This window comes from Alligator sinensis, unplaced genomic scaffold, assembly GCF_000455745.1.
Source record: "Alligator sinensis unplaced genomic scaffold, ASM45574v1 scaffold647_2, whole genome shotgun sequence".
In the NCBI taxonomy this organism is placed as follows: Eukaryota; Metazoa; Chordata; order Crocodylia; family Alligatoridae; genus Alligator; species Alligator sinensis.
In genome coordinates, this window is record NW_005841832.1 from 5440815 (window position 1) to 5467929 (window position 27115).

Sequence of the window (27115 nt, forward strand, 5' to 3'; positions counted from 1 at the left end):
CAGAAAGAAACATGCCAAGAAACTGGCCTTTTGTTCATGCACACTGCCAGGATGCTCTAGGACCCTGATAAAAGTTTTTAGTCCTGATGTTAAAACAATAAGAAGGTGAAGGGAGGGAGATTCTTGCCTATCTGTAACAGGGGAGGCCAATACAGTGTTCATAACAGACACTTGTGGTAGTTTTCTGTGCTGATTTAGAAAACCATAATGTTGTGTAGTATATCTTTTTAAAGATGTATGTGAGTGTGACTTGATATTGATGAATCCTTGTATTAAAATATAATTTAGGGGATAAGCTTATTGGACTAAAAAAATAATCTTTTAATATGAGTTTATTTTGTAATCTGGACTTAAAAGTTATTGGTGAAAGGGTGGGAAGTTGGTGAATATGGTAAGCAAGAGAAAAATTCAGTAGTTTTATCTTAAGCCAGGAAAACTCATTGTTTCATTTTACAAACATGCACATCCATATCTTAAAACTATGCAGAGCTGATTCAATGCCCATTGAAATCAATAGAAAGGTTTCCTTAGTTTTCTGTGGGTAATGGATTTAGATTTAAAGGAACTGCTTTGTCACTTGTACATGTATAAAATGTCTACTTTCAAAGATTCATGTACACTTACACACACAAATTTGTAGGGATGCCTTACTTTGAATGTACTGGATGTGTCTTCCTATTTTTTCATATGTAGGGTTACCTGAAAATTAGGTGGGGTATACTATTTCTTATTCTGGTTTTTCATTCAATTTTAGAATTTTGTACTGGGTACTTAAGTTTCTGCATACTTACATTTTTGAAACTACATTTGTTTAGGAGAAGCGTGACAGCTATAGGGCACTTACCCTTGAGAGAATTATCCTTGGAGACTTTCACTACTTTGCACTGGTTTCAGGAGCATTGAAGCTAGGCATATCTATCAATGTTAAAATGTCAAGTGGCTATTTGTCTGTCTGCCCTTGAATAATACGTATTGTTTGAGAGAGAGAACGGGAAATTATCAGGAGTAACCTGGAAACTGGACCTCCAATACAATCAACGACGGAGTCAAGAAAGTGTACAGTATACAGCTGATTGTTGCTGTCCTTTTGGGGAGGGGGAGGGTGGAGAAAAGAAAAAGAGCAAGGACTGAAGAATAAAAGGAACATGGGTGCTTCTCTGAAAGGAGCCAGGTTGAGAGGAAATGTCAGTCTAGTGAGCCCTTGCACATTTCGTGATGAGCCAAACATTCTGGGAGCTGCAGCCTCCATATCTAGCCTTAGCTTTTCTTTGCATGTTATATTTCAAAGTGGCTGCATGGTGCCTAGCAACATTATATTGCTTGCTAATTTTTCTAATTAACTAATTCCATCAAGAAGGCATGCTATTTGCAGCCATACTGTAAAACTAAATGACAAATATGACTACAGGACTGCAACCAGTTAGTACCCTCAGTTGTGAACTGGCTTTGTGCCTTGTAATTTCTAACATGCAAGCACAGTATTATGGGATAGATACTATGAATGCTATTCCTGTCTGCAGCCAGTGCTGAACTGATTGTCTACAGTTTTAGTTCAGGCTACTGTTAATTGTTTGTCTTTGATACAAAGAACGGAACTTTCTCACTTATCTAAAACAAAACTCCTTGTTGTGTACTTGGTTGATTAAAAGCCACAGATTAACCCTATAAGGGATCCAAGAAAGAAATACTTCAAAGCAGAGACTCTGTAGCAGAGTGGGATGGTAACATCCATGGAGTCAGTATAACCCTGCTTCCATTTGCAAACTACTAAAGCACCTCCAGGAATGGCAGACAGAGTAATTTTAGCTGGATAACGAAGAACAGCATGGGTAGGGAGCATCATGAAGAGCAGTTCATTCTGTGGTTGAAAAAAAAGTTTCTGTACTCCCTTCCCAATGCTTTTCTGTATGTATGAGGGTGGGACCATAGCACATCTCCTCTGGCCTGATTTTTTTGCTGCTTTCAGTATTGGGTAGACTCTAGTTCCTTAGGCTATGGGTGTCACAGCTCTAGCCCATGGACCAGATCTGACCTATAAAGACCCATTATTTGGCCCCTGGTATTACACCTGGATCTGGAGTTGACCCACATGCTGAACTCTGGCCTTCCTGGAACCTGTGCTGCACACAGTGTTGATCCAGGAGACATACCACATTCAGTGTTTACCCTGGCCAGTCTGGACCCATGCTGGATGCAGCAGCCCCCACTCCCTCAGCTGCTCTGCGGTGGGTACCATATATAGCATAGGTACTGGACCGGCCAGAGTGGGAGTGTCATGTGACTTGCATCATGGACTGGCCCTGCATAAATCCTATATGCGGCATGGTCCCCAGCTGGCTGGAGTAAATGTTGGGTCCAACATGTGCAGTGGTAATAGGAGGGTCTGTTGGCCATGCACTGTTCATTCATGCCCCAGACCCTGCACCATTTATGTGGCTTGTGGGGCCAGATGAATTTGACACCCATGCCTTGGGCTCTTATATGTGGACAGCTATACGAGGTGTAGCTTGCTTAGTGGAGGGACAGGGTTTTTTTCACTTTGGAATATCCACACAGACTCAACCATAACTTGACTCTAAAAGCAGGGACTTTCACACAGATATAGTAGTGCTGTGGTTTATTCTGCATAGATTTTTTTCCTCCCTGACTTTGATCAAAATTAATTAAAGCTGTTAAATGGCAGTAGAATTTGATAATCACATGCTCTCAACAGCTAACACTATCTTAGTGTATTCTTGTACTTTCTGCAGAATTATTCAATTCAGTTTCAGTCCTGCTTGTGGTCTTGGGATGTCTTTGGGGATGAAATTATATTATATTGGACCTTGGCCTGGCTAATTCTGACAGTGATGGAAATGGTGATGGCTTCTTCAGATTGCTATTTCTTTTAAGATTCAGGTCATTGTCTTGCGTTTTTTTTGGTAGATTTTCATGCTGGACAAAAGCACTGATTCCTTTTTTCTGTGCTCTTTCTTTTGCAAAATGCAGCACAATCAAAAAAAATATTAAGTGTTATTTCTAACATTCATTTTGTAAAGTAGCAGTGCATCATAACTGGATCACTTTTAGGAGGAAGGACAATGACTTCATTTCATTTCCCCTTGCGATTTGCCTTTTGCATTTCATCAGGGTCTTGCTGCACTTTTTAATTAAAGCTGGGATATTTGGAACATGCTTCAAGAAAGGAAACAAATATTATTAATGTTATTAATAATAAGTATGTATTAATGAAATACTGTAGATCAGCATTTGGAACCTTTTCAGTTTGCAAGCAGGGGAATGAATCGGATCACCTCAGAGACAGGTTGGTGGGTACTGGGACCCAATTGCAGCTGCCACTTCTCTAAATGGTAGCACAGGGAAGGCACTACCAAAGCCCCACATCCATGTGTTGGATCAAATGGCTCTATGGGGTAGATCTGGCCCATGGGCCGTAGGTTGCCAACCCCTGCTCTAGATTACAGTGCAGAAGGTTAACTGCTCTACAACATCAACAATAGTTCTGTGTTCGATCATGCATGAAAAGCAAAATGAAATAATTTTACATCAGAAGAGAATCATATAAAGATGTGGACATTTACAACCAACATTTCCTCCTGAGTTTACCTAAGCCTTTATTTTTTTGTACTGTAAGTGATTGTGGGTTCAATTGAAGTCATTTTGTAATTTTAAGTAGCTTCTTGGCAGAAACAACTGTGTGTTTAGACACCCAAATTATGCTAGTTATGCCTGTATGTAATTGAGGGCTCAACATTGTTTTTACCATTGCTCACACCCGCAATATACAGGCCTACATGACAACTAGCTTTTAAAAATCTGGCTTCCTTGCACTCTGAAAAGGCTGTATGGGAAAGGGTTCCCAGATGGACTTCCAGTGAAGAATGAATGAAAGGAAATACATTCTCAAACTAAAATTCTAATAAGAATGCAATTAGAGTGTTGTAGCCATGATGGTCCAGGACTTGTGAGAGGCACGGATTTTTTTGGGTGGTATCATTTATTGGACCAACTATATAGTTGAGATTAGATTTAGACAAGCGGTTGAATGCAAGACATTCTTCTTCAGGTGGTGCAACTAAATTTGACTACAAACATGCAAAACTATGTTGTAGTTTCATAAAATTATCCTAACTGCTAATAGGAGAGATGGCCTTAAAATGAAGGCTTGGATCAGTTAGGATTAGGTTAAGGTTTAGATTCTAGGATGAACGGACTGTAATTCGTGGATTTGATGGCACTGATGAAATGATCTAATTTCCTTTCCAAGTAGTGGAAAACTTGCATGATCCTGTATCCAAATTTCATGACCATTCCATATTTTCTGGTATATCAGATGCACCCTCCACCCCCCGAGAGATCTAAAATTGAGGTGGATTTTAAACACCAAAGCTGTATAACAAAATGTTTGTTGTTTCCACAATTTTATCCTTTCTGGAGGCTATATCCTACATGCAGGTGCATCTTGTATGCTGGAAAACAATAGTGGTTTGGGATGATTTAGCTATATCTCAACCGGAGCTGTAAAAGAGGTTTTAGGTAAGATTTAGAAAAGTACCTCGTCACTGGATATTTAAGATGATTAGGTATCCAAGATAGGTGGTTAGTGAGATTTTTTTCAAAAGTGTCCAACTCCCATTAATTTTCATGGAAGCTATGTGGCTAGGTCTCTAGCAGGTTTTTGAAAATCCTACCTCCTTTTGAAGCTCCTAAATACCTCTAAATATTTAGCGCTAAGTGCCTACCTCACTTCTGAAAATGGGACTTAGGTTTCTAGGTTACTTAAATGATTTTGAAGCATTTTTTCCAGGTTGACTTGTGGAAATACCCTGGAACCAGCATTAGGGGTATAGTCCTTTCCAATTTTAATCTGCTTCCCTAAAATTCAATGACATTTTTAGATAAGGAGATTCATTAGGGATCTATATCAAGTTACAGTATACTGGTTTTCTAGTAAGAAGAGTGATTAAATCCCATTTATATACAAATAAAAAAGTTATGTATGGTACAAAAGATAAAGCGATGCTTTGTGCATGCAACTTCCCTCTATGATGAAATAGGAATACAAGTGCTAACTTTTGAATTATGATAGAATTAAGGGACAATGGACAGAATATAAAACTTGCAACTTAAGTATAAACTTTGGAATGAGGAACATGAAAATATGATCATACATGTGATTCTAATGAGACAACCTTATTTGAAACTGGATTAAATCATTATTAAGAATGTTAAATGTCCTTTTCCCTCCCATCTTCCAGATGAGAAGGTTCAGACTATAAGGCTTTAAACTTTGCTGCAACCCCAAAGTTAATATTGTAGGAGATTTTTAATGCTAATTCTAAGTCCTCCCTGCTGTTAGAGGAAAGGGGACAAGGGGACTTGTCTCACAGCAGTAGTGACAACCAGCCAGTTTGTATGACTCTGGCATGGAGGGCACTTGAGGTACTTTGATCAGGTGACACATCACATTTGGATTCCAGAGTTACAGTACACCTTTTTCAGCTGTTTGTCTCCAAAGTACTTAATTTGCCAAGAGTTCAATAACTCTTGTTTGGACTTTATTACTTAAAACTGAAATAGTACAGATGGCTGTAACATCCAGGAGAAAGCAGGGGAGGGCAGGAGGGAAATCTCAAGCTGATTCTTTAGCTTTAAAATAGCATCTAAAATGCTGGCAATAGAGGTATTTAAGAGCACAAAGGGTTATTAGACTATCAAGTAGATGGCGTTTGAAAATTTTCCCTGGGATTATCAGAAAAGCATTGAGATTCCTATAGGCCTTAGTAGAAAAACAAGTTGCAGCAAGCTGTGTGTCATCTACTTGGCCCCTGAATCAATTCTCCCCTATACAGTTCTTTTTTCTGATGATCAGGTTGCCAGTAGAACTTGCTTCGATTGCACATTTTACTGGGTCTTTGTAATTACAACCTGCTGGATTGGTTCAGTGTGCACTGTCTACATCCTGCCACCACTACAAAGCACTTCACCGACGTGCGCAAAGAGAGATGCTGCCTGAGAATAGTGTTTCAAGGAAGGATTTGATGTAATTATGGGACACAAACTGGCACTGTGCTGCTGCCTGTCAGTAGACAGAATTATCACTTGTGGCAGGGGAAAGTGGGGGGGAGATAGCCAGCGGAAATAATAGTGATAACAACTTAGGCAAAGGTAAAGTGGGTGGGAGATAGCCAGAGGAAATAATAGTGATAACAACTTAGGCAAAGGAGTATATGGGGAAGGAAAGTGGAAGGAAAAGAGACTGTGCTAAAGGTGCTTTTAAACTGAAAATTGGAACAGGGGGAAATTCCAGTTTGACCCTTAGGATCTCAGCAACAAGGAAACTGTGGTTTCCAGGAAGTAAGAGCTCCTCAGCTTCCCTGTACTCATCAGTTGGCAAATGTTGGCTTTCCCAGGCATGGGAGAAGAGCTATAATATAGGAACAGTACTCCAAACATTCAGGAAAGACTGAATGAAGCTCAGGCAAGGTTCTTTGAGTAGATGTGGTATCTTTTATTAGACCAACTGAGTAGTTGGAAAAAAGATATCACGTCTATTCAAAGAGCCTAGCCTGCCTATGTCCTTAGACCAACACGGCTTACAACCAAAAACCCAACACCTGAATGCAACTCACAAACTCTGAAGAGAAAGTTTGTGCTATGTAGGGGTGCTACATATGAATTTGCTTTACTGGCTTTAAAAATAGTTACCTGTAGTGGAAAGTCGAACTGAGATCTGTAGAATGGTTTATAAGATGAGGTAGTGAAAGGGTAAGGGAAAGGCCCTACTATCAAAGGGTTCTGAGGATTAAATTTAGGATGCAGATAATAGTATGGAGTTCTGAGTGAGAGCTTTACAAGAGATAATCATGGGCAAGATTAATTACATTACTAAGTACAGTAATGTGCTGTGGGATATACTGCAAGGAGTCAAGTTGGATAGTCTATAAGTCAGTGAAAGTTAAATATTTCTTGGTTATCTTAATTTGAAAGGCCTTTAATTTGAAAGGGACTTTAGGAAGGCCTTCAACACTGTCTCACCCCATTCTCATAAAAAAAAATTAGGCGACTATGGCGTTGATGCCTACATAGTCAGATGGGTCGCAAATTGGCTGGAGGTCTGCACCCAGAGAGTGGTGGTGGATGCGTCATTTTTGACCTGGAGGGATGTGGGCAGTGGGGTTCCCCAGAACTTGGTCATCAGGCCCGCACTGTTCAATATCTTCATCAGCGACTTGGACAAGGGGGTGAAAAGCACCTTGTCAAAGTTCGCGGATGACACTAAGATGTGGGGAGAGGTGGGCATTCTAGAAGGGAGGGATAGGCTATAGCTAGACCTGGACAGGTTACAAGGATGGGCGGATAAGAATAGAATGGGTTTCAATACTGATACATGCAAGGTACTACACCTGGGGAGGAAGAACCAGCAGCATACCTACAGGCTGGGGAACTCTTTTCTTATCAGCACAGAGGCAGAAAAGGAACTTGGAGTCATTATTGATTCCAAGATGAACATGGGCCACCAATGTGAGGACACAGTCAGTAGGGCTAACTGCACCTTGTCGTGCATCCACAGATGCATCATGAGCAGGTCCAAGGAGGTGATCCTCCCCCTCTATGCGACACTGGTCAGGCCACAGTTGGAGTACTGTGTCCAGTTCTGGGCACCGCACTGTAGGAGGGATGTGGACAGCATCAAGAGGGTCCAGAGGAGGGCCACTCGCATGATCAGGGGACAGCAGGGCAGGCCCTATGAGGAGAGGCTAAGGGACCTGAACCTGTTCAGCCTTTACAAGAGAAGGCTGAGAGGGGATCTGGTGGCTGTCTGTAAACTTACCAAGGGGCACCAGGGGGGAATGAGAGAGACCCTGTTCCCCCGAGCACTACCAGGATTAACTAGGAATAACAGACATAAATTGACTGAGAGTAGATTCAGGCTGGACATCAGGAAGCACTACTTCACAGTCAGGGCCGCTAGGATCTGGAACCAACTTCCAAGGGAAGTGGGGCTGGCTCCTACCCTGGGGGTCTTCAAAAGGAGGCTAGATAATCACCTAGCTGGGGGCGTTTGACCCCAGCATTCTTTCCTGCCGTGGCAGGGGGTCAGACTTGATGATCTGGTCAGGTCCCTTCCAACTCTGCCAACTTTGAAACTATGAAAGTGAACAATATCTGACCTACTGAAATAGTCATTCAACAGGTAACATTTCTGAGGAAAACCCACTAGCTTTTATCTGTAGCCTACAGCGTGGATGGTTAATTTTGAGCTGGAAAAAATGAAATGCTCTGAAGGTACATGTCACGCTGCAGAAATAGTAATTTCCCAATTTATATTTTGTATTTTTGTTCTAATAGTTCTTTTTGTCACCCAGGGATTTAATAAACTGCAAATTGTGGACTTCAAGTCATGCTTCATTTCACCTGCAGCAGAGGAGGGGAAGGTGTCTCTACCCTTTCTTGATGAGTTTAAGAATTAATACCACTTCAGTGAATGCAGAGGGGCATAGGAATCCCCACTCTTACCTGAAGATGTTTTGTTCCAGCTCATTGGTCCGTTCTTGGTCCTTTAGATTCTGCTTTTGTATTTCTTCTTGTTCTTTTGGAGTGAGAGCACTTAGTCCATCCAAGAGCCATTTCTCTCGCAGGGCCTTTTTCTAATCGCAAGAAAGACAAAGACAAACATATTCTAAATGTTAGGCTAATTGGTCTCTGCTGTCTTAGGCGGTAAGTTTCAGGGGCAGGGAATATGTATTTCTACATCTTTGTACAGGGCTTAGCACAGAGACATCTGTGCATCTGGAGTCTCCCATTAGTGAATTGTTCAATGAATAATCAACTGCACACATTTTGTGATGAACTTAAAAGAAAGTCATTAATGATGGCAGATTATTTGCATTATCTATCATTCAGTCTTTGCATATAGGCTGAATTTACAGGTGAGAAGAATATCTTGTTCCTTAAGGCTGGTAGTTATTTCTAAAAAGACCCAGCATTTGGTTTTTGTTTACTTAATGCTGCATTAAAGCATAAGTTCTGTAGGCTGATGTTTAAACCCCTGGTTCCTGGAGTCAAATGATTACATGAAGGGCTCAATTTTTATTTAAACATAAAGATTCCTGCCATCATAACTATAAAGATGATGATAATGATACTTGATGCAGTGATGTTAACCTTCATCTGAAGACAGCCTGAAACAATAACTGAGGCCTGCAAATTGTTTATGTGGAAAGGGAGAGATGGTCAGGACCAGGTCTGCAAAGACAGAGGAGATGGCTTGATTCAAGGCATGCCTAGAATCACAGATTCCCTCCTGGTCCTTTTTTCTCGCTGTCACTTTTTTCCCTACTGGGTATACAACATTGTATTACATGCGTTCAGTATCCAGGCTCTGACTGAGAAGCCTTGGGTGTGCAGGAGAAGTTTGCAGATCACACTTTTGAATTATTCCCAAAAGCTTTTTTTTTTTTTTTTAATTTAGCTTTTTGTGTTAATTTCTTAACATGCTTTACATATTGGCATCCTTATCTGTGACTGCTTCCTACAACAGATTACAAAAGTGACAGCACATTTGAAAGGCAAGTAGCGGGTGATAAACAAAAAGACAAAAACCACAGAAATACAAAGGCAGCACTCTTCCTGGAATGTATCAGCACTCTTGGTTGGTTAAAGAGCAGAACTGTTTTTGGCGTTCTTCCCTCTTATAAATAGTACTTAATTAAAACATGAATTTTCTTTTCATTCCTTTGTGGTTTAGATGTTTCAGGCTGGCTGATTCCATTGTAATTTTCCTTTAGTCGCTTATAGTTTTGTCAATTGAAGTGGCTTTTGCTTTGGTTTGTATTAGGATTTTTAAATGTGCTCATTTATTACTGGTTTTGTTTGAGAATTTGCTTTTGGGCAGATGCCTATGTTCTCTCCTGTGCCAAAGCCTTGCTCATTGGAGCTTGGAGCAGCTCCTGGACTCCTCAAAATTGCACCCCTGAGAGAGTCCTTAAAATTCTTTTAGCCCTTCCCCCTAACTCAGGCTGGAGGATGGTTCAGATGTAGTACCCATAGCTACAGTGTTTTTTTATGACAGGCAGTTTCTCTGCTGAGTATTTGTGACAGTTCTGGTCTCCTTTACTCCACCTAAGCAGTGCCCAGGACTCGCCATGATTATGTAAAAATAATCTGTTTCAGGTTTTTTAGCTGAAAAAAAATGTGCTGTAAAATGAAGTATGATACATAGGGATTCATCACTGCCCTACTCGTACCTGAAATCTAATACAAATAAGAGAAAAGTCACGTATTACTTTCAGAGGCAAGGCTTTAAGAAGCCTGCCCAAACATGAGTACCCTTCCTTGGGTAGATTCACATTCAAATAGAAATGAGGTAGGCTATGACTGACACCTGGAATTTGCAGAGCTGAATTCAATGTAGCTACCGTAGTAGCACTGTGGGTGCTTATGCCCTTCTTTGACCACTAGTCTGGTTTACCCCTTGCTCTGTCTTGGGAATAACCCTTAATTTGGGGAACACTTCCTTCATTCTGGCAGCATAGCACAAAAGGGGATTTGTAAATATACTTGTTGGAACTGGCATGTGCTTATAGGAAGGGGAGAAAACAGGCAATCAATTTTAAAAGAATCTTGCTAGTCCTACTTTCCTCTTTGTGGGGCTTGGCAGAGGACAGCTGAAGGCAGATGGTAGAAGCACTGCCAGTGCAATTAAAGGAACACAGTTCCCAAACTTGTTCTGCATAAACACTGTTGCCTAGTAATCTTCACCTGGATAAGGAATCATAGGCTGTGTCCACATGAGCATGGATGTTTGGTTCCCCAGGGACAACTAGCAGCAGGACACCTGGTGCTGCCACTAGTTGTCTCCAGGGAATGCCTGTGCCGCACATCCTCTGGTGTGTGGCAGGTTACCCTGGGTGGGCTAGGGTAGGCTTGGGCCAGCACTGGACTGTCCCCAGCATCATAACCTGGGGTCCTGGGGGCCTCCTGGGGCTGCAGCAATGGCGATCCTGCTGCTCAGAGTCTGGCCAGCAGCTGGAGTATGGCTCTGGCCAGCTAGTCTCCAGTTTTGGGCAGTGCATGCTGCCTCTGCATGCGCTGTTCTGCTTTTTTTTTTTCTGACCCCTAGATATCCAGGGGTCAAAACCTTCTGCCCTCCCTCCCCACTTTGTGCTGTTTCCTTGCAGTGCAGAGAACAGCTGAATGTGAAGTGTGTGGTGCTGCACACCACACAGCTGTGTTCATCTGGACATGGCCATAGAATCAGAAAATTAGGGTTGAAAGAGACCTCAGACAGTCATCTAGTCCATGCCCCTGCTCAAAGCAGGACTGTTCCCAACCATCCCAATCTGGCCAAGGCTTTGTCTAGCTGGGTCTTAAAAACCTCCAAGGATGGAGATTCCACAACTTCTCTGGGTAACCTGTTTTACTACCATCCTCAAGAGAGAGTTTTTTTTCTTATACCCATCCTAAACTTCCCTTGCTGCAACTTAAGCCCATTGCTCCTTGTTTTCTTATCTGCCACCACTGAGAACAGTCCAGTGCCATCCTCTTTGGAACCCCCCTTCAGGTAGTTGAAGGCTGCTATTAAATCCCCCTTCAGCCTTCTCTTCCGCAGACTAAATAAACCCAGTTCCCTCCGCCTCTCCTCAGAAGTCTTGTGCCCCAGTCCCCTAACCATTGTTGTTGCCCTCCGCTGGATTCTCTCCAATTTGTCCATATCCTTTTGGGGGGGGGGCAAAACTAGACACAGTACTCCAGATGTGGCCTCACCAGTGTCAAATAGAGAGGAATAATTGTTTCCCTTGATCTGCTGGCAATGCTCCTACTAATGCAGCACAGTATGCCATTAGCCTTCTTTGTAACAAGGGCACACAGTTGGCTCATGTTTAGCTTCTTATCTGAATATGAGCTAACAGTAGATTCCTCCCTTCATAGCGACTCTGGGGAGAGAATGGGAGATCTTCCTGGAAGTGTTTTTCTAAGATGATCCCTTTGTGGAACAGAATAGTGCCCTATCTCCTGGAAGTGTGGCTCCTGAGGAACATGTGGAAGCAAGGAATGCTCAGGTTCATGGCCTGTGCCTTCTCACCGGGGGTGGAGCTCCCTGGCAGCATCTCTTAACTCCAAGGCAGTACACTTCCTTTGCAATCAAGTTCCCAGATAGGATCACAAGGTAATTCCTATATTTAAGGAGGGAGATACAGTACAGAAGAGTCAAAGGAAAAGATCAGTGTAGCTTCTGTGGGGCTTGACATTCAGTTGATCAAAAGTTATCAAAGACATTTTATTGCAGTGATGTGGACACTTAAGCAAATGAGGGAGGACAGACTACTCTTCCCAAGGCAACATTAAAACAACTACAGCCTTTCCCTGTGTTGGTTTCACTTGATCATGTCAATACATGTAGGTCTTTCTCAGCATAAGTAGATACACAATTGTGACCTAAAAGAAGATGACTGGAATTATGCTAAAATGTCAGACAGGACCATCCTTTCTACATCTGAGCCTGACTGGGTGCTAAGATACGTTTTACTTAAATTCATATGTTGGGCAAGTGTTTCTGTATGTGGAAAGCAGTTTATTTTCAGGTATTGTTTAGTACTGAATTCACCTAGCTCTTCCTTCAGGGAAAGGACAATGTGTCATGTTGTAAGTTACAGAGGGACAAATCCTGCAGTTTAGATGTACATAGTATGCAATGAAAAAAATGTTTATAAGAATTAAAAGATTAAACTCTGGAAAGACAGAATATCTTAAGTGCAATGACACAACATAATTTATAAACAATGTGACTATTTTTCCTTTTCCTATAAGGTCCTCTGTTGTTGCACACTACTTGGATTAGATGGCATGATATAACATCATTAGTGGCTATTGCAAAAAATGATTTATGTGCGTATTTGGACAAGTTTATCATACAGAAGGATAAGTTTGGACTGTTTACTGGAGAAAAATCCTTCATGGCACCACTAAATCATTAGCATAATTATTAAGGTATAGCGACAGTTGCTGCTTTTAGTCATTCATATTGTGTTTCTTTCTGTTACAAAGAACAAAAGTGGTTCTGCTAGAGTAAGAAGTTATGCATGACAAAACATGTTGTATCACTGATATGGAAGTGCTTTCTCATATTAGCTCTTGCACATTGTATAGAGCAAACTTGAGAAACTCTGGATGACATGAAGATGGGAATGCCCTCACTATCCCTTGTAGCTGACATTTCATCAAAACTTTGGTATTGAGACAGCGATTTGCAATTCTGTGAATACGGTTTTGTACATGCTCTGGAGATGTATAGTTGTTCTGTAGTCTGTGACTATGTCTGGAGTAATATAGAATAATGTCCTTTGTTTTTCTTTTGCTGAAGGCATAGGCATTCCTAAGCCTGTAAATTTCCATTAAATCCTACTCTGTGTGCAAATACTGAGATTTACACATTTTAACACCTTCCAAATATAAGGTTATATTGTTCTCTCAAGAAGCCCCTGGGTTGCTAAGCCATGAATTCAATACCAATATTAGGAGCATCTTTGAAGTATTCATTTACAGTACATTGCATAGGGTAATGACATCTCAAATGTAAAGAGCTGGGGAATGTTTGCTCTTCAGGAAGGGGAGATATTAAAACAGATTCTCTTTACTATGGATAACAATCATTTGCTAATATTAACAATAATGACATATATAATTCTTCTAGAAATGAGTTATATCTTGGATTTTCATCTAGATTAACCCTGCCAACAATGGGAATGATTTACAAGAGGAAGTTTGTGAAGTTTGTTGATGACAGCAATATGTTTTTAATGAGAATTATAATAAATTAAGAGAGTTTTGAGGGAGTTGAAGTTGATGGCAAGATATATTAATGGACAAGGCAGAACAGTGTTCAATGTAATGTAACATGGATAACTGTAAGATTGTGCTGACTGACAAAAAAGTCTGAAGTTTAAGTGGACTGTGATGAAATTTGAATGTTGAGAGGAAAGAGTTTGCCATCACTGAATATCTTGAGAAGCTGCTTTTCCTAGTGTGAACAAACCATAAGAACACTGATTCTTGGATACTTTTAATATAAGGATGGAAAACTAACCATTGAATGCCAGTAATCTAAAATAAATCATTTTGTAGAGTACTCTTCCCCGCCCCATTTCTGACAATAAATAGAAAGAGATTTCTGAGTTTGAGTAGTCTGGAGAAGGTCAACAAAAATATTTAAGATTTATGATATCTCAGAATATGAAGAGAGGTAGCAGAAATGGACTTTGTTTTGGAAAGATAAACTAGAAGGGAAGTAATTAGGAGCATGGATCAGTAAGTACCAGTGACACTGGGTCTCCTTACCATTCTTCAGTGATCCCAAAAAATTAATATTTGTTTACTGATGTAAGAGTAGCACTCAGAGGAACAAACCAAGAACATAACCCCCAAATGCCACCTGCTTTTTCAGAATAAGATAATACCCTTACATATTGCCCTATACAAGAGGTACTGAAGATTATATAAGGTATGTAAAATAAACAGTACAATCAGCACATAATGCACAGGCAAGAATCACTCCAAGGTAATGAAAGGTAATTTTTTTTCTAGGGGGAGGAGGAGGGAGGGACTGAAATACTTCTTCACACAGTACATATGTGCTAAAATAGGGGTAAGAAAACCATATGCTGGCAATCTGTGAGATGCGAGGGGTTTGAAAAAACCCTGTATATCCTTGCACAAATGGTCGGGCACATTTGTTTTCCTATCCTTTCTCTCGGGCATTAGGTGTAGGCTGCTTCTGAAGACACACTGCTAGATGGGTAGGATGTAATGATCCTGTGCAGCAAATTCATTTTTCTTTGTTCTTGTAAAGCAGATAAGGAAGATGAATGAGATCTGGTTACCAACATCTACTTTGGAGATGAGTCAGAAACACATTTCTGTGTTTGGGAGAGGAAATTCGAGGTAATGTGTTCTAAAAGGCAAGTCACTCCCTTCCTTTTGAAATCCACACCCTCTTTGCTGGATGCCTTTTCCCACATTACACAGCTAGTGTGGGCTTAGATATGTGTAGGACTTCTATTATAGCAGTACAACAGTCTGCATAATTTCCAGATGGAAAATCTAATTCACTTCTATTGAAACTTGAATGAAATGCCAAACTACCCTTGAGAGAAGCAAAGCCTGAAGAAAAAATAATTAGTGCACTTTTACATGTAAACACCCAGGGTTGGGTCACTTGATTCATCAGTAATTTGGATTCCTTACTGATGAATTTGCCAAATTTGACATCAGTGCAACATTTGCAAATGCCTTTATCTTCTTTCTACACAGGGTCATATTCCCTTCAGGAGGTTCATTAAATAAATTGATAGATATTTGGCCAAATATAAATAGTCTCTTATCTGAGGATTGTAGCAAGAAGCTGCTACTAGCCAGGTTGCAAGCTGCAAAATGCCAGCTTCTTGTGTGGAAAGTGTGGAGTGAATACACCCAGTCTGAAATGTGAAGCTCAGTTTTCAGCTATGAGTTATTTCTGGTGATGATCTCATTTTAAACTACCAAAAAAATCAAATAACATTAGCTCCTTTGTGTCAATAGTTTTATGCATGATGCCTATAAAAGTCAATGATAGGGCTTGAAGCAGTTCTGCAAATTTAACAGTATAAACATGAGTTAGCTACATAAAGGTTTGCCTAGTTATAGAAATGGTGCTTAATGTTAAAAATAGCTGGGTTGGAGTTTCCTTAAGTTTATTAGCTTGATTTTACAGATATTTTTAAAGTGCCTTATTTAGGTTGAATAACTAAAGCTGCTATTTGTTGCATAAAAATGACAGTCACAAAATAAATTACCTTTAAGTGTTGGTGTTTTAGTTTTTCCTCTTCTATTTTCAGACGTTTCTGAGTGATTTCTTCTTGCAGTTTTCTTTTGTCCTGCAAATAAGGAAAACTACTTGTCACTTTGAAATATTTCTGGGTATAGTCTTTTATGGTAAAATTCATTCTGGGACAGAGGCTGAAATTTATCCTTGGACAGGTGAATACAAATTCTGCACATCACACTGAAAATTAAATCCCACTTAAGATTTTAAATTAACTGGTGCATATATTTTTCTACAATCTCAGTTCACCTGGTCTTCACATATTGCTTCTATTACCTTGTCTTCAAATCTTTGTACAAATACACTGTGATGCTATCCACAAAGCAGGCAGCTACTTGAAAGGTGTTGGGAACTAAGTTTTAAGCATAATTGCTTCCAAAATGAGACTGGATAGAACAGTAAGCTGCATATCCTAGGTTTCTTGCCAAGTAGGGGTAATGAAATTGAAATCTGGCTTTTCAATTTGCAGCTGGAGCCATCAGTAACTGAAGAATATCCTGAGTAAATCCTGTAGTTGTTTTATCTAATAAATCTGCATTTATGGCTGAGAGTTGAAGTCGAAATGAGAGAGAGAGAGGTATTTACCTTACTCACTAAAACAGCAGCAACGTGCTTATAAAATTGGAGCATGGATTTAATTTATGGCTTTATATTCATCATTATCAAAATATGTCAGTCTTTATTGCATTAAAAGAGGAAATCACAAAAGAGAGGAGAAGAGGCTACACACCAAAACTATTTTGTACTCTTTGAATGCCTTACACCAACCAATCCATTGCAGGATTCCCCTATTGGAAGGGAAACCTCAAGTGGGTACAGAGTCGTGATGGTACCATTTTATTTATAATGGAAGGGTTATAGCAATGGAAAAAGGGAAATAGAGGGACTGTTACAGGACAGCAGAAATTGATTTGGTATCAGGTGGCCTCCAGAATCATTAGAGAGCGCACACAGGATGACATCTTACTAGATACAACTTCTAATAAAGAAAGACAGAGCAAAGACTCCCATTGGTTTCAATAAAAGCTGAATTAGGCACAAAGTAAATCATTTGTACCAACACACCTCTTTTAATGGGCCACACTCATTCTCCTGACAGTCCTTACTTCCATAATGTACTGATAGTAGAGGTAACAACTCTGGCATTTTGTTCATTCACAATAATGTGCTATACAACAGTAAACTAACTGATAAATATAATCATCTGTTCTATGCAGCAGTCAATATACTGCAGTACAAATTAATTTAGTGGCTACAGGGTATAAATGCTTCATTGCATATAGGGATCCTGGATGGGTGTTATGCCCATTCCCTATGAGACCCAAAAAATTAAACATCTTCACAAAGAGGAAAAAGTTTGCTTTTCAAGACTTCATGAACCAACAAGCTGATGGAGAGGATTGTCAGCTGTGACTTGTTTAGGTATTAGGAGGAGAAACCGAGGACAGCTGTGCTTCCTGAATCAAGACATTATTATTAAAAAAAAAAAAAAAAAAAAAAGCAGCAGCTCAGAGGCTGGGCGTTGTTCTTTATTGCTTTGCTATGGGGTGGCTGGCCTGTCCCACCCACCTGCCTGCCTGCCTTGTGCCTTGAGACACAGAAAAAGAGTAAATGAAGAAAGCCTATGATTGCCTTGCTCTAAGGAGGGCTACCTCCTGTTTGTATCATGAGTATTTTGGACTTGGTACAAAGATGCTGCCCTGTCTGGTTATTGCAGGGCCCAGTGGGTAAAAGAGCTGCCCTGAAAAGATGGGAGAATGATAGAGGAGTCTTCTGAAAGAAGAGAAGCTAGAGGAAGTGTAAGTGGGAGTGTGCACTGCTGGTCCCCAGTGGCATTCAACCTCATTTTCAGTATTGCCCATTTCATGTAGGTCATCTCCCCTACATATGGGCAGATAATGCAAACACTTGGGGCAATGAATGATTTAATAGGTTCCATAGAAATTCGGGCTGGAAGGGACCTCGGATGAGATGAAGAACATTTAGTTTTGCATGTTGTTGGACCTGCGTAAAAGAAATTATGGCCCCAGATCCCTAGGGGTTGCTAATGTTGTTTTTTAGTGAATCCTTCTACCTCCTGTTGCAAATCAGCCACTTCAGGTGTAGGAGATGGCTATGTGTCCAAGGACACAAGGTGGTGAACTGCCTATCCTGTGGGAAATGCACAGGGATACTGTAGCCTGGCAGAAAGCAATTGTCCTCACACTGGCATTGACACCCTTACTCTTCTGAGAAGTGTCAGAATTAGTTTAGTAGACATGAATTCTGCTTTGCATTAACTCTGAAAAGTATTTGACTCACCTGGACAAGATGGAAGAGGCTGATGTCATATACTTGGACTTTAAAAAAGTCATAAACTATCTGGACACTGGTCTCAAAAGCGGACTGGCCAAGTTTGCTGACTACACCGAAATTTGGGGAAGAGTCTCCACATTTGAGGATAGGCTGGTGATCAAGGCCAACCTCGATAGGCTTGCAAGGTGGGCGGATGAAAACCTGATAGCATTCAATACAGAGAAATGCAAGGTGCTCCACCTTGGGAATAAAAACCTGCATAACACTTATAGGCTCAGCAATGCTACACTTGCTAGCACCATGACCGAAGGAGACTTGGGAGTCATGATTGACCACAAGCTGAATATGAGCCACCAATGCGATACTGCAGCTGGCAAAGCAAACAAAACTCTAGCTTGCATCTACCGATGCACCTCAAGCAAGATCCAGGATGTCATCCTCCTGCTGTACTTGGCTTTGGTGAGGCAGCAGTTGGAGTACTGCATACAATTCTGGGCTTCACAATTTAGGAAGGACGTGGAGAAGCTTGAAAGAGTCCAGAGGAGAGCCACATGCATGATCAGAGGGCAGGTGAAGAGGCCTTATGAAGAGAGGCTGTGAGCTATGGGACTCTTCAGCCTGGAGAAGCGCAGGCTCAGGGGTGACTTGGTGGCAGCCTATAAGTACGTAAGAGGTGTGCATCGGGATCTGGGGGAACACCTGGTCACCAGAGCACCGCAGGGGATGACAAAGTCCAATGGTCACAAACTCCTGCAAGACCATGTTAGGTTGGACATAAGTAAAAACTTCTTTACTGTCTGAGCCCCCAAGGCCTGGAACAAACTCCCCCCAGAGGTGGTGCAAGCACCTACTCTGGACACTTTCAAGAAACATTTGGACGTTTCTTTTATTGGGATCCTTTGACCCTAGCTGACTTCCTGCCCTTTGAGCAGGGGGCTGGACCCGATGATCTTACGAGGTCCCTTCCAGCCCTAATGTCTATGAAATCTATGACTCATCTCTGCACAAGACACAACTTTTAAGGTAGGTTAGATCTAGGCCATATATAGTCTGACACACAGTCCTTCTGGATTTCTTCCTGAGACACCTGTCCATCAGAGATTCATGGATCTATTCTGTAACACCCTGTACCAGACAGCTAACTAGGTTAAGACCACTGCTGTGTGATATTTGTTAGCGGTGTCTATTTTTAAAGTGTATTTGTCTAACATTCACCCTCACAGATTTCTTACAGTTCACTCAGTCCTGATCTCAAGGACATGTTATCTCTGTTCCCCAAACTTTACAGCTTTTAAAAAAAATAAGAAACATTCCTAACGTCACTTTTAAAGATGGCCTTGACATAATCAAATCATTAGATAAGTCGGATGTTGTGAGTCCATATTTACAAACTATTATATTCTACTAAGGGAACTTACTTTTTTTATAATAAAGTTTTCAATGGTAGTACTTCTAGCCAGAGAATGCACCCTTTTAAAACTTATGCTAAAAACCTAGCCTGGGCTAATTTAAATTTTGTATTTGTAGCAATGGGAATATATATGAAAAAAACTACTTTCTCTGAAACTAAAATGTATTTTGGCACTAAAAGAGATTAAATTAAAATAATTAGGCAGGAAATACACTTTCAAAATAACAAAAACCTTACAGCTGAAATCAGTTCAGACTTAATTAATTTGTTCTGTACTACCCCCAAATTCTGACAAATGGATGTTGCATAGGAATAATGGGTAGAAGAGAAATCATTAAGGCAACATGCAGAAGAAACAGAAAATAGAATTCCACATGAAATTGGTGTATTATACCAAAAAGGAAATGTTAATTTTTTAACATCCAACTTGCAGATAATTCATGTTATTTATGTCCCTGTGTTTCTTTCCCTGATCTACTTGTTGTCTTTGAATTTTGTATCTGCATCCTTTACTATAGGGTCTATGGTCTGTGTTTTAAATGTTGATATTGACTAGCAACAACCCCTGACTACACAATTATCCATAAGCAAAATTAACCTGGATTTATTTTTTTTTTTTAATGATGAATGTATAGCTATTCATGTGGAATTAACTGCTAACAGCAGAACTAAATTTAACACACGGGCTGTGTCCAGATGAGCGTGGACATTAGTTTCCCTAGGAGCAAGTAGCAGTGGCACACCTTGTGTCGCTGCTACTTGTCCCCAGGGAATGTCTATGTCATGCACACTCTGGCACGTGGAAGGTTACCCCAGGTGGGGTAGCGGAGGCTGGGGCCAGCAGCAGTGCTGGCCCTAGCAGCCTTACCTGGGGTCCTGGGAGCCTTGGGGAGCTGTAGCCACAGTACTTCTGAAGCTGGGAGCCTGGCCAGCAGCCAGTGTGTGGCTCTGGCCAGCCAGGCTCTGGTTATGGGTGGTACGTGCTGCCCTGCTTTTTTTTGGTGTGGGTTTTTTTGACCCTGGGATTTCCTGGGTCTGTGGTGCTACATACTGCACGCCCATGCTCATCTGGATGCAGCCTGACAGAGCAGAAGAGCAGCCTGTTGCATCCTTGTGGTCAAGAAAAGGTTCTTTAAGCATGTTGGGACATTATTTAGGGTGTATTTTGCTGTGTCCTATCTAAAGTTTACTGCTGACAGAACAAGGTCTGTACAGTACTTTGAACTTTTGAATAATTGGGTAAATGCCCAGTCTCCAATACATATTTTACATTCCCTTTACATATCAAACTATGCCCCCGTGGAATGTGGTTTAGGGGAAGGAGCACATTTAATGATGGAGGGAAAGATGATCTTTTTGGATGTGTGGGACAAAGATCTACCTACATCTCTCTCTCTCTCTCTCACCTATAGGCTGGGATAAGTAGGACTTGACCAATTGTGTTAAATGCAAGTCCTGTTTTATCTACAGGAGTCCTGCCTGACTAGGCATTTCAAATTCTCTGTATGGAGGGGAGGAAACCTGTGGAAACTCCAGCCAAAATGGGTCAATTTGCATCAAAGGGAGGGGAAGAGAAAAGATGCATCTAAAGGATCTAACTTCCAAGCTAAGTCTGGTTTATGGCTCCACTGCCTGTTCATATTTTGGAGGGTGGAATCACCAGATAGGAAGATCACACAGGCAGCTCCTGCCTTGTTAAGACCACCAAAGGAGCTAACCCCTGCCAGCCCATCCACCTTTTTTGCGTAGATTTTTGGGAGTATTCTTCCTTGTCCATGTGGATGAAAACATCCCCATCCTCTCTACAGGAATGGAAACTTGGCTGCTGTTGTTTGAGGCCAAGAAAACCTCATGATCTAAAAATGTTTTAAAACATTTCCACCATTTGTCCTTGTCATGGAAAGGAGACTTTGGACCTTATTAAGGGATCAAACACTGGTTCCTGTTATTTTGGTCTCGGCAATTTTTTTCCCATAGCAAATGTTCCTGATTCTAACTTTACTATGAAAATGCTACTTCTTTCTAATAAAATAAACCAACAAATTAGTGTTCTTTTAGTGGATCAAAGAATTTGTGTTTTTTTTCCCCCTTGTGTGCATCAGATAAGGGCATGGTAACTGTATGGTGTAATTGGTCAAATGGATCTGTCTGAGGTTGGTACACAGGGAAGCAAAAGGTTCACTAGAACTTTAGGAGTGAAATAGAATCAAATTATTGAAAAAAATGAGGTTTGTGAAAGACATGAACAACTTGCAATGTACTACTGGCTTGTACTGTGGGCTGTGCAGAGTAAGGTACTGGGACTGCTAAGAAATTTTGAAAGCAATCATTTTGAAAACTTTTGCTCTTTATCAGATTTTCTAATGATTTGTAGAGACATTTGGGGAGATTAGATCAAGTAAAAAATGGCCACCCCATCTAAGGTAACTCAGGATGGGGAGGAATAGTGTGTGTGGGGGTAAGTGGGGTCTGCAGGGGGGGCTTGGCGGGGCAGTGGGGTTTGCTTGTGGGGGTTGGTGGGGACTGGGAGAGTCTGGCAGGATTGTGAGGACAAGCAGGGGCCACAGGGGGCTTGGGGGCATTGGCGGGCCCGACCAGGAGCTGTTTTTAGCCTCCTGATCCTCCCCAACCCTAGACGAACAAGCTCTCCTGGCCAACCTACTCTTTCTGATCCTACCCACACCTTCCCCACCCCAACTAAATTTGATCAGCTCCTGGCACTGGCAAATGCTGGTAAGATGGGTACTAGGAGCAGCTTGCAGGATGTGGGGTTTGGCAGGCTCAGCAGGGGGGCTGGCTGGTGTGTGGGTGTGTGGGGGTGGTGGTGGTGGTGAGGTTGTTTGTCTGTGGGGAGGTGTGAAGGGCTGTGAACTAAATATAACTCGGTGCCTGGGGGATGGGTAGGAAGGGCACAGCTCTGCCGCTGGTGTCACCATGTGGGCTTTCCCAGGCCCAGGACTATGCTGAGATCTATACAGGAGTTCAGTTAGATCAGTCTCACCTGACCCAATATGTTAGACTACCTCAGAGGTATGGTTAAATTGTATTGGGTCAGCCATTTTTATACTGATGTAAACTTCCTGAACTTCTGTACAGTTCATGTTTAGAGCCCTGGTTAGGTCAATCTAAGTATAAGGCCTATACCTGGGGAAATTAAATTAGATTGTGTGGCCATTTTTAATGTGATCTAACCTTCCTCCTACCTCTCCAGAAGTCTGTACCTAGCCTAAGTGTCTGCACAGTGCTACCCTCTCATGACCAATCTCTTGGTTATACCACCAGTTAAGATCCCCAGACTACTCTCACATCACCATGAGAAACCTGTACAATATTTGATCAAATATCAAACCTGTACAATACATGTATCAATGCAGCTTTCTTAGAAAACTGGTGTATTGCAGCTTTTTAACTTAACTAGAGCTCCACTGGTCAATTTTTATTTGGTGGGAAGGATATTTTATTTTCATAATGCACTATAATAAATACTCTAAGCATTTCAAAAGTGGCAGATTGATGCAGCAGCTATCATAGTTGGTTGCAAGTAGTTACTTTATACAGCAATTGTGATATTTTAAGGACCTGGCCAAAAACCAAGCCTGACTGCACGTTTCCTGTAACAGCAACACAGGATGCTGGAAGCTGTTGCAGGTCTTGGAAAATGATTTGCAAGTTCTCCTGGGTAGACAAAGATGTAGCTAGGAAACTTCACTCCCTGTCAGGACTTTGGGTTCACCTGAAGCAGTTCTGCTGCCCCCACTCCTTCAATGAAATTCAAAGAAGGACAAGAAGTATATGGGTTGGGAGAATAGCCCCAAAGAAATCCACTTCTTGGCTTTGAGCCGATATGCCAAAGACAAGGTGCAGGGTTATTAGCCTGACTAATCCCCATTTAAAGGTAATGAAAACACTTCCAATTGAAGGGTAGGAGTTGGATCAGACCTTAAACAAATTATGAGTGAGCGGCTATCAACCATGACCAGAGGGAGGTGGTTAGCCATGTTAATCTGAAGTCAGGCAGAAGACAGGGTATATATGAAGGGTATATATAGAATAAACTAAATAAATTGTATATTATTTTATGATATAGCACAAGCTTGTGTGAGCTGAAGCATCTAATGAAGTGAGCCTTAGCGCATGAAAACTCATTTATATCATATTTAGTTAGTCTATAAAGTGCATATCTACCCTGTCCCCTGGATCTCAAACAACATCGAAACTAACTTGTCTATTCTGTCTATCTGAATTTCCATGTGGGAGTGTTTACATTTTGCTACTGAAAAATTTAGCATTAGTATACTCTTTTTATGTTTGTATGCTTTTTGGGGGCTTACTGTTATCTTTGACAGCTAATTTCAATGTTATGTAATGTAATAAAATGGAAAAGTGGTTCTTCTATCTTAGGGTTTTATCTTACTAATTAGCTGTAACAAATAAACTTTTCTTCAATGATTTCCTTTTCTTTTATCTCACAGGGAGAAATACTTTCTCAGTTTTATCTTTATAACATAGTTGATATTGCTGTCATGTCTGTTTTTGTTACATAAGCCATATACAAGCCCCTTTAAAGAATATAATAGTTTCTACAACTACATAAGTATTCAAACTTTCAAAGCCATTCTCTTTTGTGAAAGGAATTGAAGTTGTCTTCTAAAGTCTTTAGCATTTGCTGCATTCTTTATGAATGTAATCTATTCCATGGCTCTATTGGAAATTGATAAGCAGGACTTCAATGCATGCATTTCCTTCTTAACTTTTACAGTATTACATTTTGCTACCTGCAAAAACTGGCAATAATCCTGTAATTATACTTTGTTCTACAATTTTGGAGGGAAAACTTTTGGTTCCCTAGTTAGTTTTTGCCTGGGAATAGATTTGTTTTGTAGCCTCTTGAGTGAGAAGACCTGCTTTTTGACCTTCAGACAAGTGCATTCAGTTGTGACAAGAGCATTATGTATCTTCTCAGGTCTAACAATGACTTGCACATCTATGCTAAGTGCGCTGGATTTAATTTTCAAGTGTATAAACAACACACATTAAAATCAGTACAGGCAACTTTGTTGCATCACAGCAAAATAATAATAATAATAATAATACTATATATGCTTTTCAAGCTGAAATAGACCTGTTTTCCCTTTTCCTTTATGGAACAAATGATCCTTCAGAAAATGTACAGCAGGGTGTTAATACATTGCTTTTACTAAGCTATTTTTATATTGAGTTAGTTATAACTGTGAGCACTTACTGTTATGGCCTGGAATCTTTCCTTCAGCAGTTCAGCTTCTTCCATTCTAGAAATCAGAAACAGACTAGTAGTGAAGGGAGATGAAATGATACCATAGGCAAAGAGCCTCCTGAGGGGGTTACAGGAAAAACGCTGAGATGTCTGAGATTCAATTCCACAGCTGAGAGAAGGAAGAATTCCTGACTTATCAGGAGTCTCTGAACAGATGAGCGAATCAGTCCAGACAGACACGTGTAATGAGGGTGTGCTGGGGAGGCAGACGTGGAGAGTGCTGGCATGAGTTGACTGACAAGTTGGAACAGAGGCACACCAGCCCTTTTCCTTCAGAAGCTGCCAACTCTTTGTTTTAATATGCACAGTTAGCATGCCATAGTTTCTTTAACTGTTACATGCCCAAACCATAATTTTCTAGGAACCTGGCATAAATCTAGTTTTATACAAGCCACAATCTTTATGTACGTGTTCTTACACATGTTTCAAGTAAAACCTAAAGATCTTCCTGTTCTATAGTTTGAAACAGATGCATATGTTAGACCCGTTTGAATGCTAGTACTATAGATGCATGGGGTCCACTGAGACTCTCCTTTCAAAGCATCTTCTTAAAGAGTTTTCTCTTGAGGTGCCTTCATAGTTCAGGTAGAATTTTCAGACTGATATTACAAAGTAGAACAAAGCTTTCAGGGTTATGCTGTAAATAAGTATTAATCTGATCATAGTAGGGGCAGATCCTCAGGCTTCGTTAAGAGTCTTGCCTGAGGAAGGATTTTATTTTGAACATTATTAGGATGCATTTGGAACTCTTGTGCTATGTTCTGACATGGGTCCCACATTAGACTTCCTCACAGCTGGTTTTGGGGTCTTCTGTCTTGGACCGCAGCTGAAAATGGTATTATTCTGCTTAAGGATGGCATACTTTTTGGCCTGTCCAGACCTTTCTAGTAGTGGGAATGAACCTTCTAAAATCAGAGCAGAAAACTTGCAGAACAAGTGGAACTGCCTTGAGCAAAATCCAGTCACTGAAAACATGCTGGTATGCAAGTTAAGGCTGAACCAGAGCAGTAATAAGATGTAATGTAAGGCTGGAATCACTTCATAACTCTGAGCATTATGTCACTGAGATCTCTATAAGGCAATGCAGACTAGGAGGAGTCATTATCCCTACTTTATTTTCCAGTAAAAACAGCAAGATTCAAACCAGAGCATTGTACTGATAATTGACCTGTAAAACAATATAATTCTTGTTGGTGCACGCCAATGTCTGACCTTGTGCTAGGAGTGGAAAGTGTTCTTATGTCTTCCTGGGCCCTGAGTTAGGCTCATTCAGTCTTCAGAGTTCCACAGATCCACTTTCCATTCAGATTTAAAAACCTTCCATTAAATCTTTTCACTGCCTGCCAGTAGCTTATCACCTGGGCTTTGCTCCTGGACTACATCTAGGGTCTAAACAGCTGTTTTCAAACTCTATGCTTCAGGTTCCCATGTAACAGTGGCTATTTTCCTAGATGGGCCTAGAAGTCCCCGAACCTACCAAACTAGGATTATGCCACAGCAAATTAACTACTGATAAACTACTGATAATTGTTGGCATGCTTCAGAACTGAATACTTATTAAGGAGATATTCAGTGAGTTGTGCTGCCTCTGTGGATCCTGATACAAATCAATATTTAATTGCACACTCCATCTTTTTTCTCTGTCATGGTTTGCCCATGAACCAAAGTGATGTGTTCCCTCCAGAGAGAAATTAGGGATATGTTAGTGTCTTCTGATGAAATCTGCCTTGATTTTCAGTCTTAAACTTGCAATGAATCAAGTTTATTGTGGAACTACACAGTTTTGTTTGTTTCAGAGGCAACATTGTTCTTTCTGGTGTGGGTTATTACTTAAGTTTAGAAATACCACAGAAGAGACAGCTCTTTCAGTTGAAAGCCAAGTGTACTCATTTAGTTAAAAAATGAGTGTTAAAAATTAGTTAAAAAAATTGATCTTGCAAGTGTGGCAGGCCATAGCAATTTGGTTGTATTCAGAAAAACATTCCAGTATGGGCTTAAAAACAAGTTTTTAAATATGTTTGGTAACTATTTCCCTGACACACAAAGTTCAGTAAATAAAAATAATTCTTTATAGCAGTTACAAGATTTATAGGACACCTATGGAACCTATCACGTTTTGATTAATACCATCTTTTTATTTTTTTTTCATCCTTAAGTCCCATAGAACTTGCCTTTTGGTTTTGGAAGGTAATGTGAACTTCAGCACCTGTAGAACCTCACCCATTACTAATCAAAATAATAGTTGGAGTGTGAG

At 40.6% G+C, this 27115-nt stretch overlaps 1 protein-coding gene across 1 annotated transcript in view; it reads right to left on the reverse strand.

Moving 5' to 3' along the window:
• Window positions 1-25108, reverse strand: part of PALMD (palmdelphin) — a 48042-nt gene extending 22934 nt beyond the window's left edge. Inside the window, exons 1-3 of the mRNA XM_025197416.1 lie at window positions 24811-25108; window positions 15834-15914; window positions 8521-8651 (exon numbers count right to left, since the gene is read on the reverse strand). Of these exons, the coding sequence (XP_025053201.1) occupies window positions 8521-8651; window positions 15834-15914; window positions 24811-24855 (257 nt within the window). The 5' untranslated portion in view covers window positions 24856-25108. The remainder of the gene's footprint in view (window positions 1-8520; window positions 8652-15833; window positions 15915-24810) is intronic.
• Between the last annotated feature and the right edge of the window lie 2007 nt (window positions 25109-27115).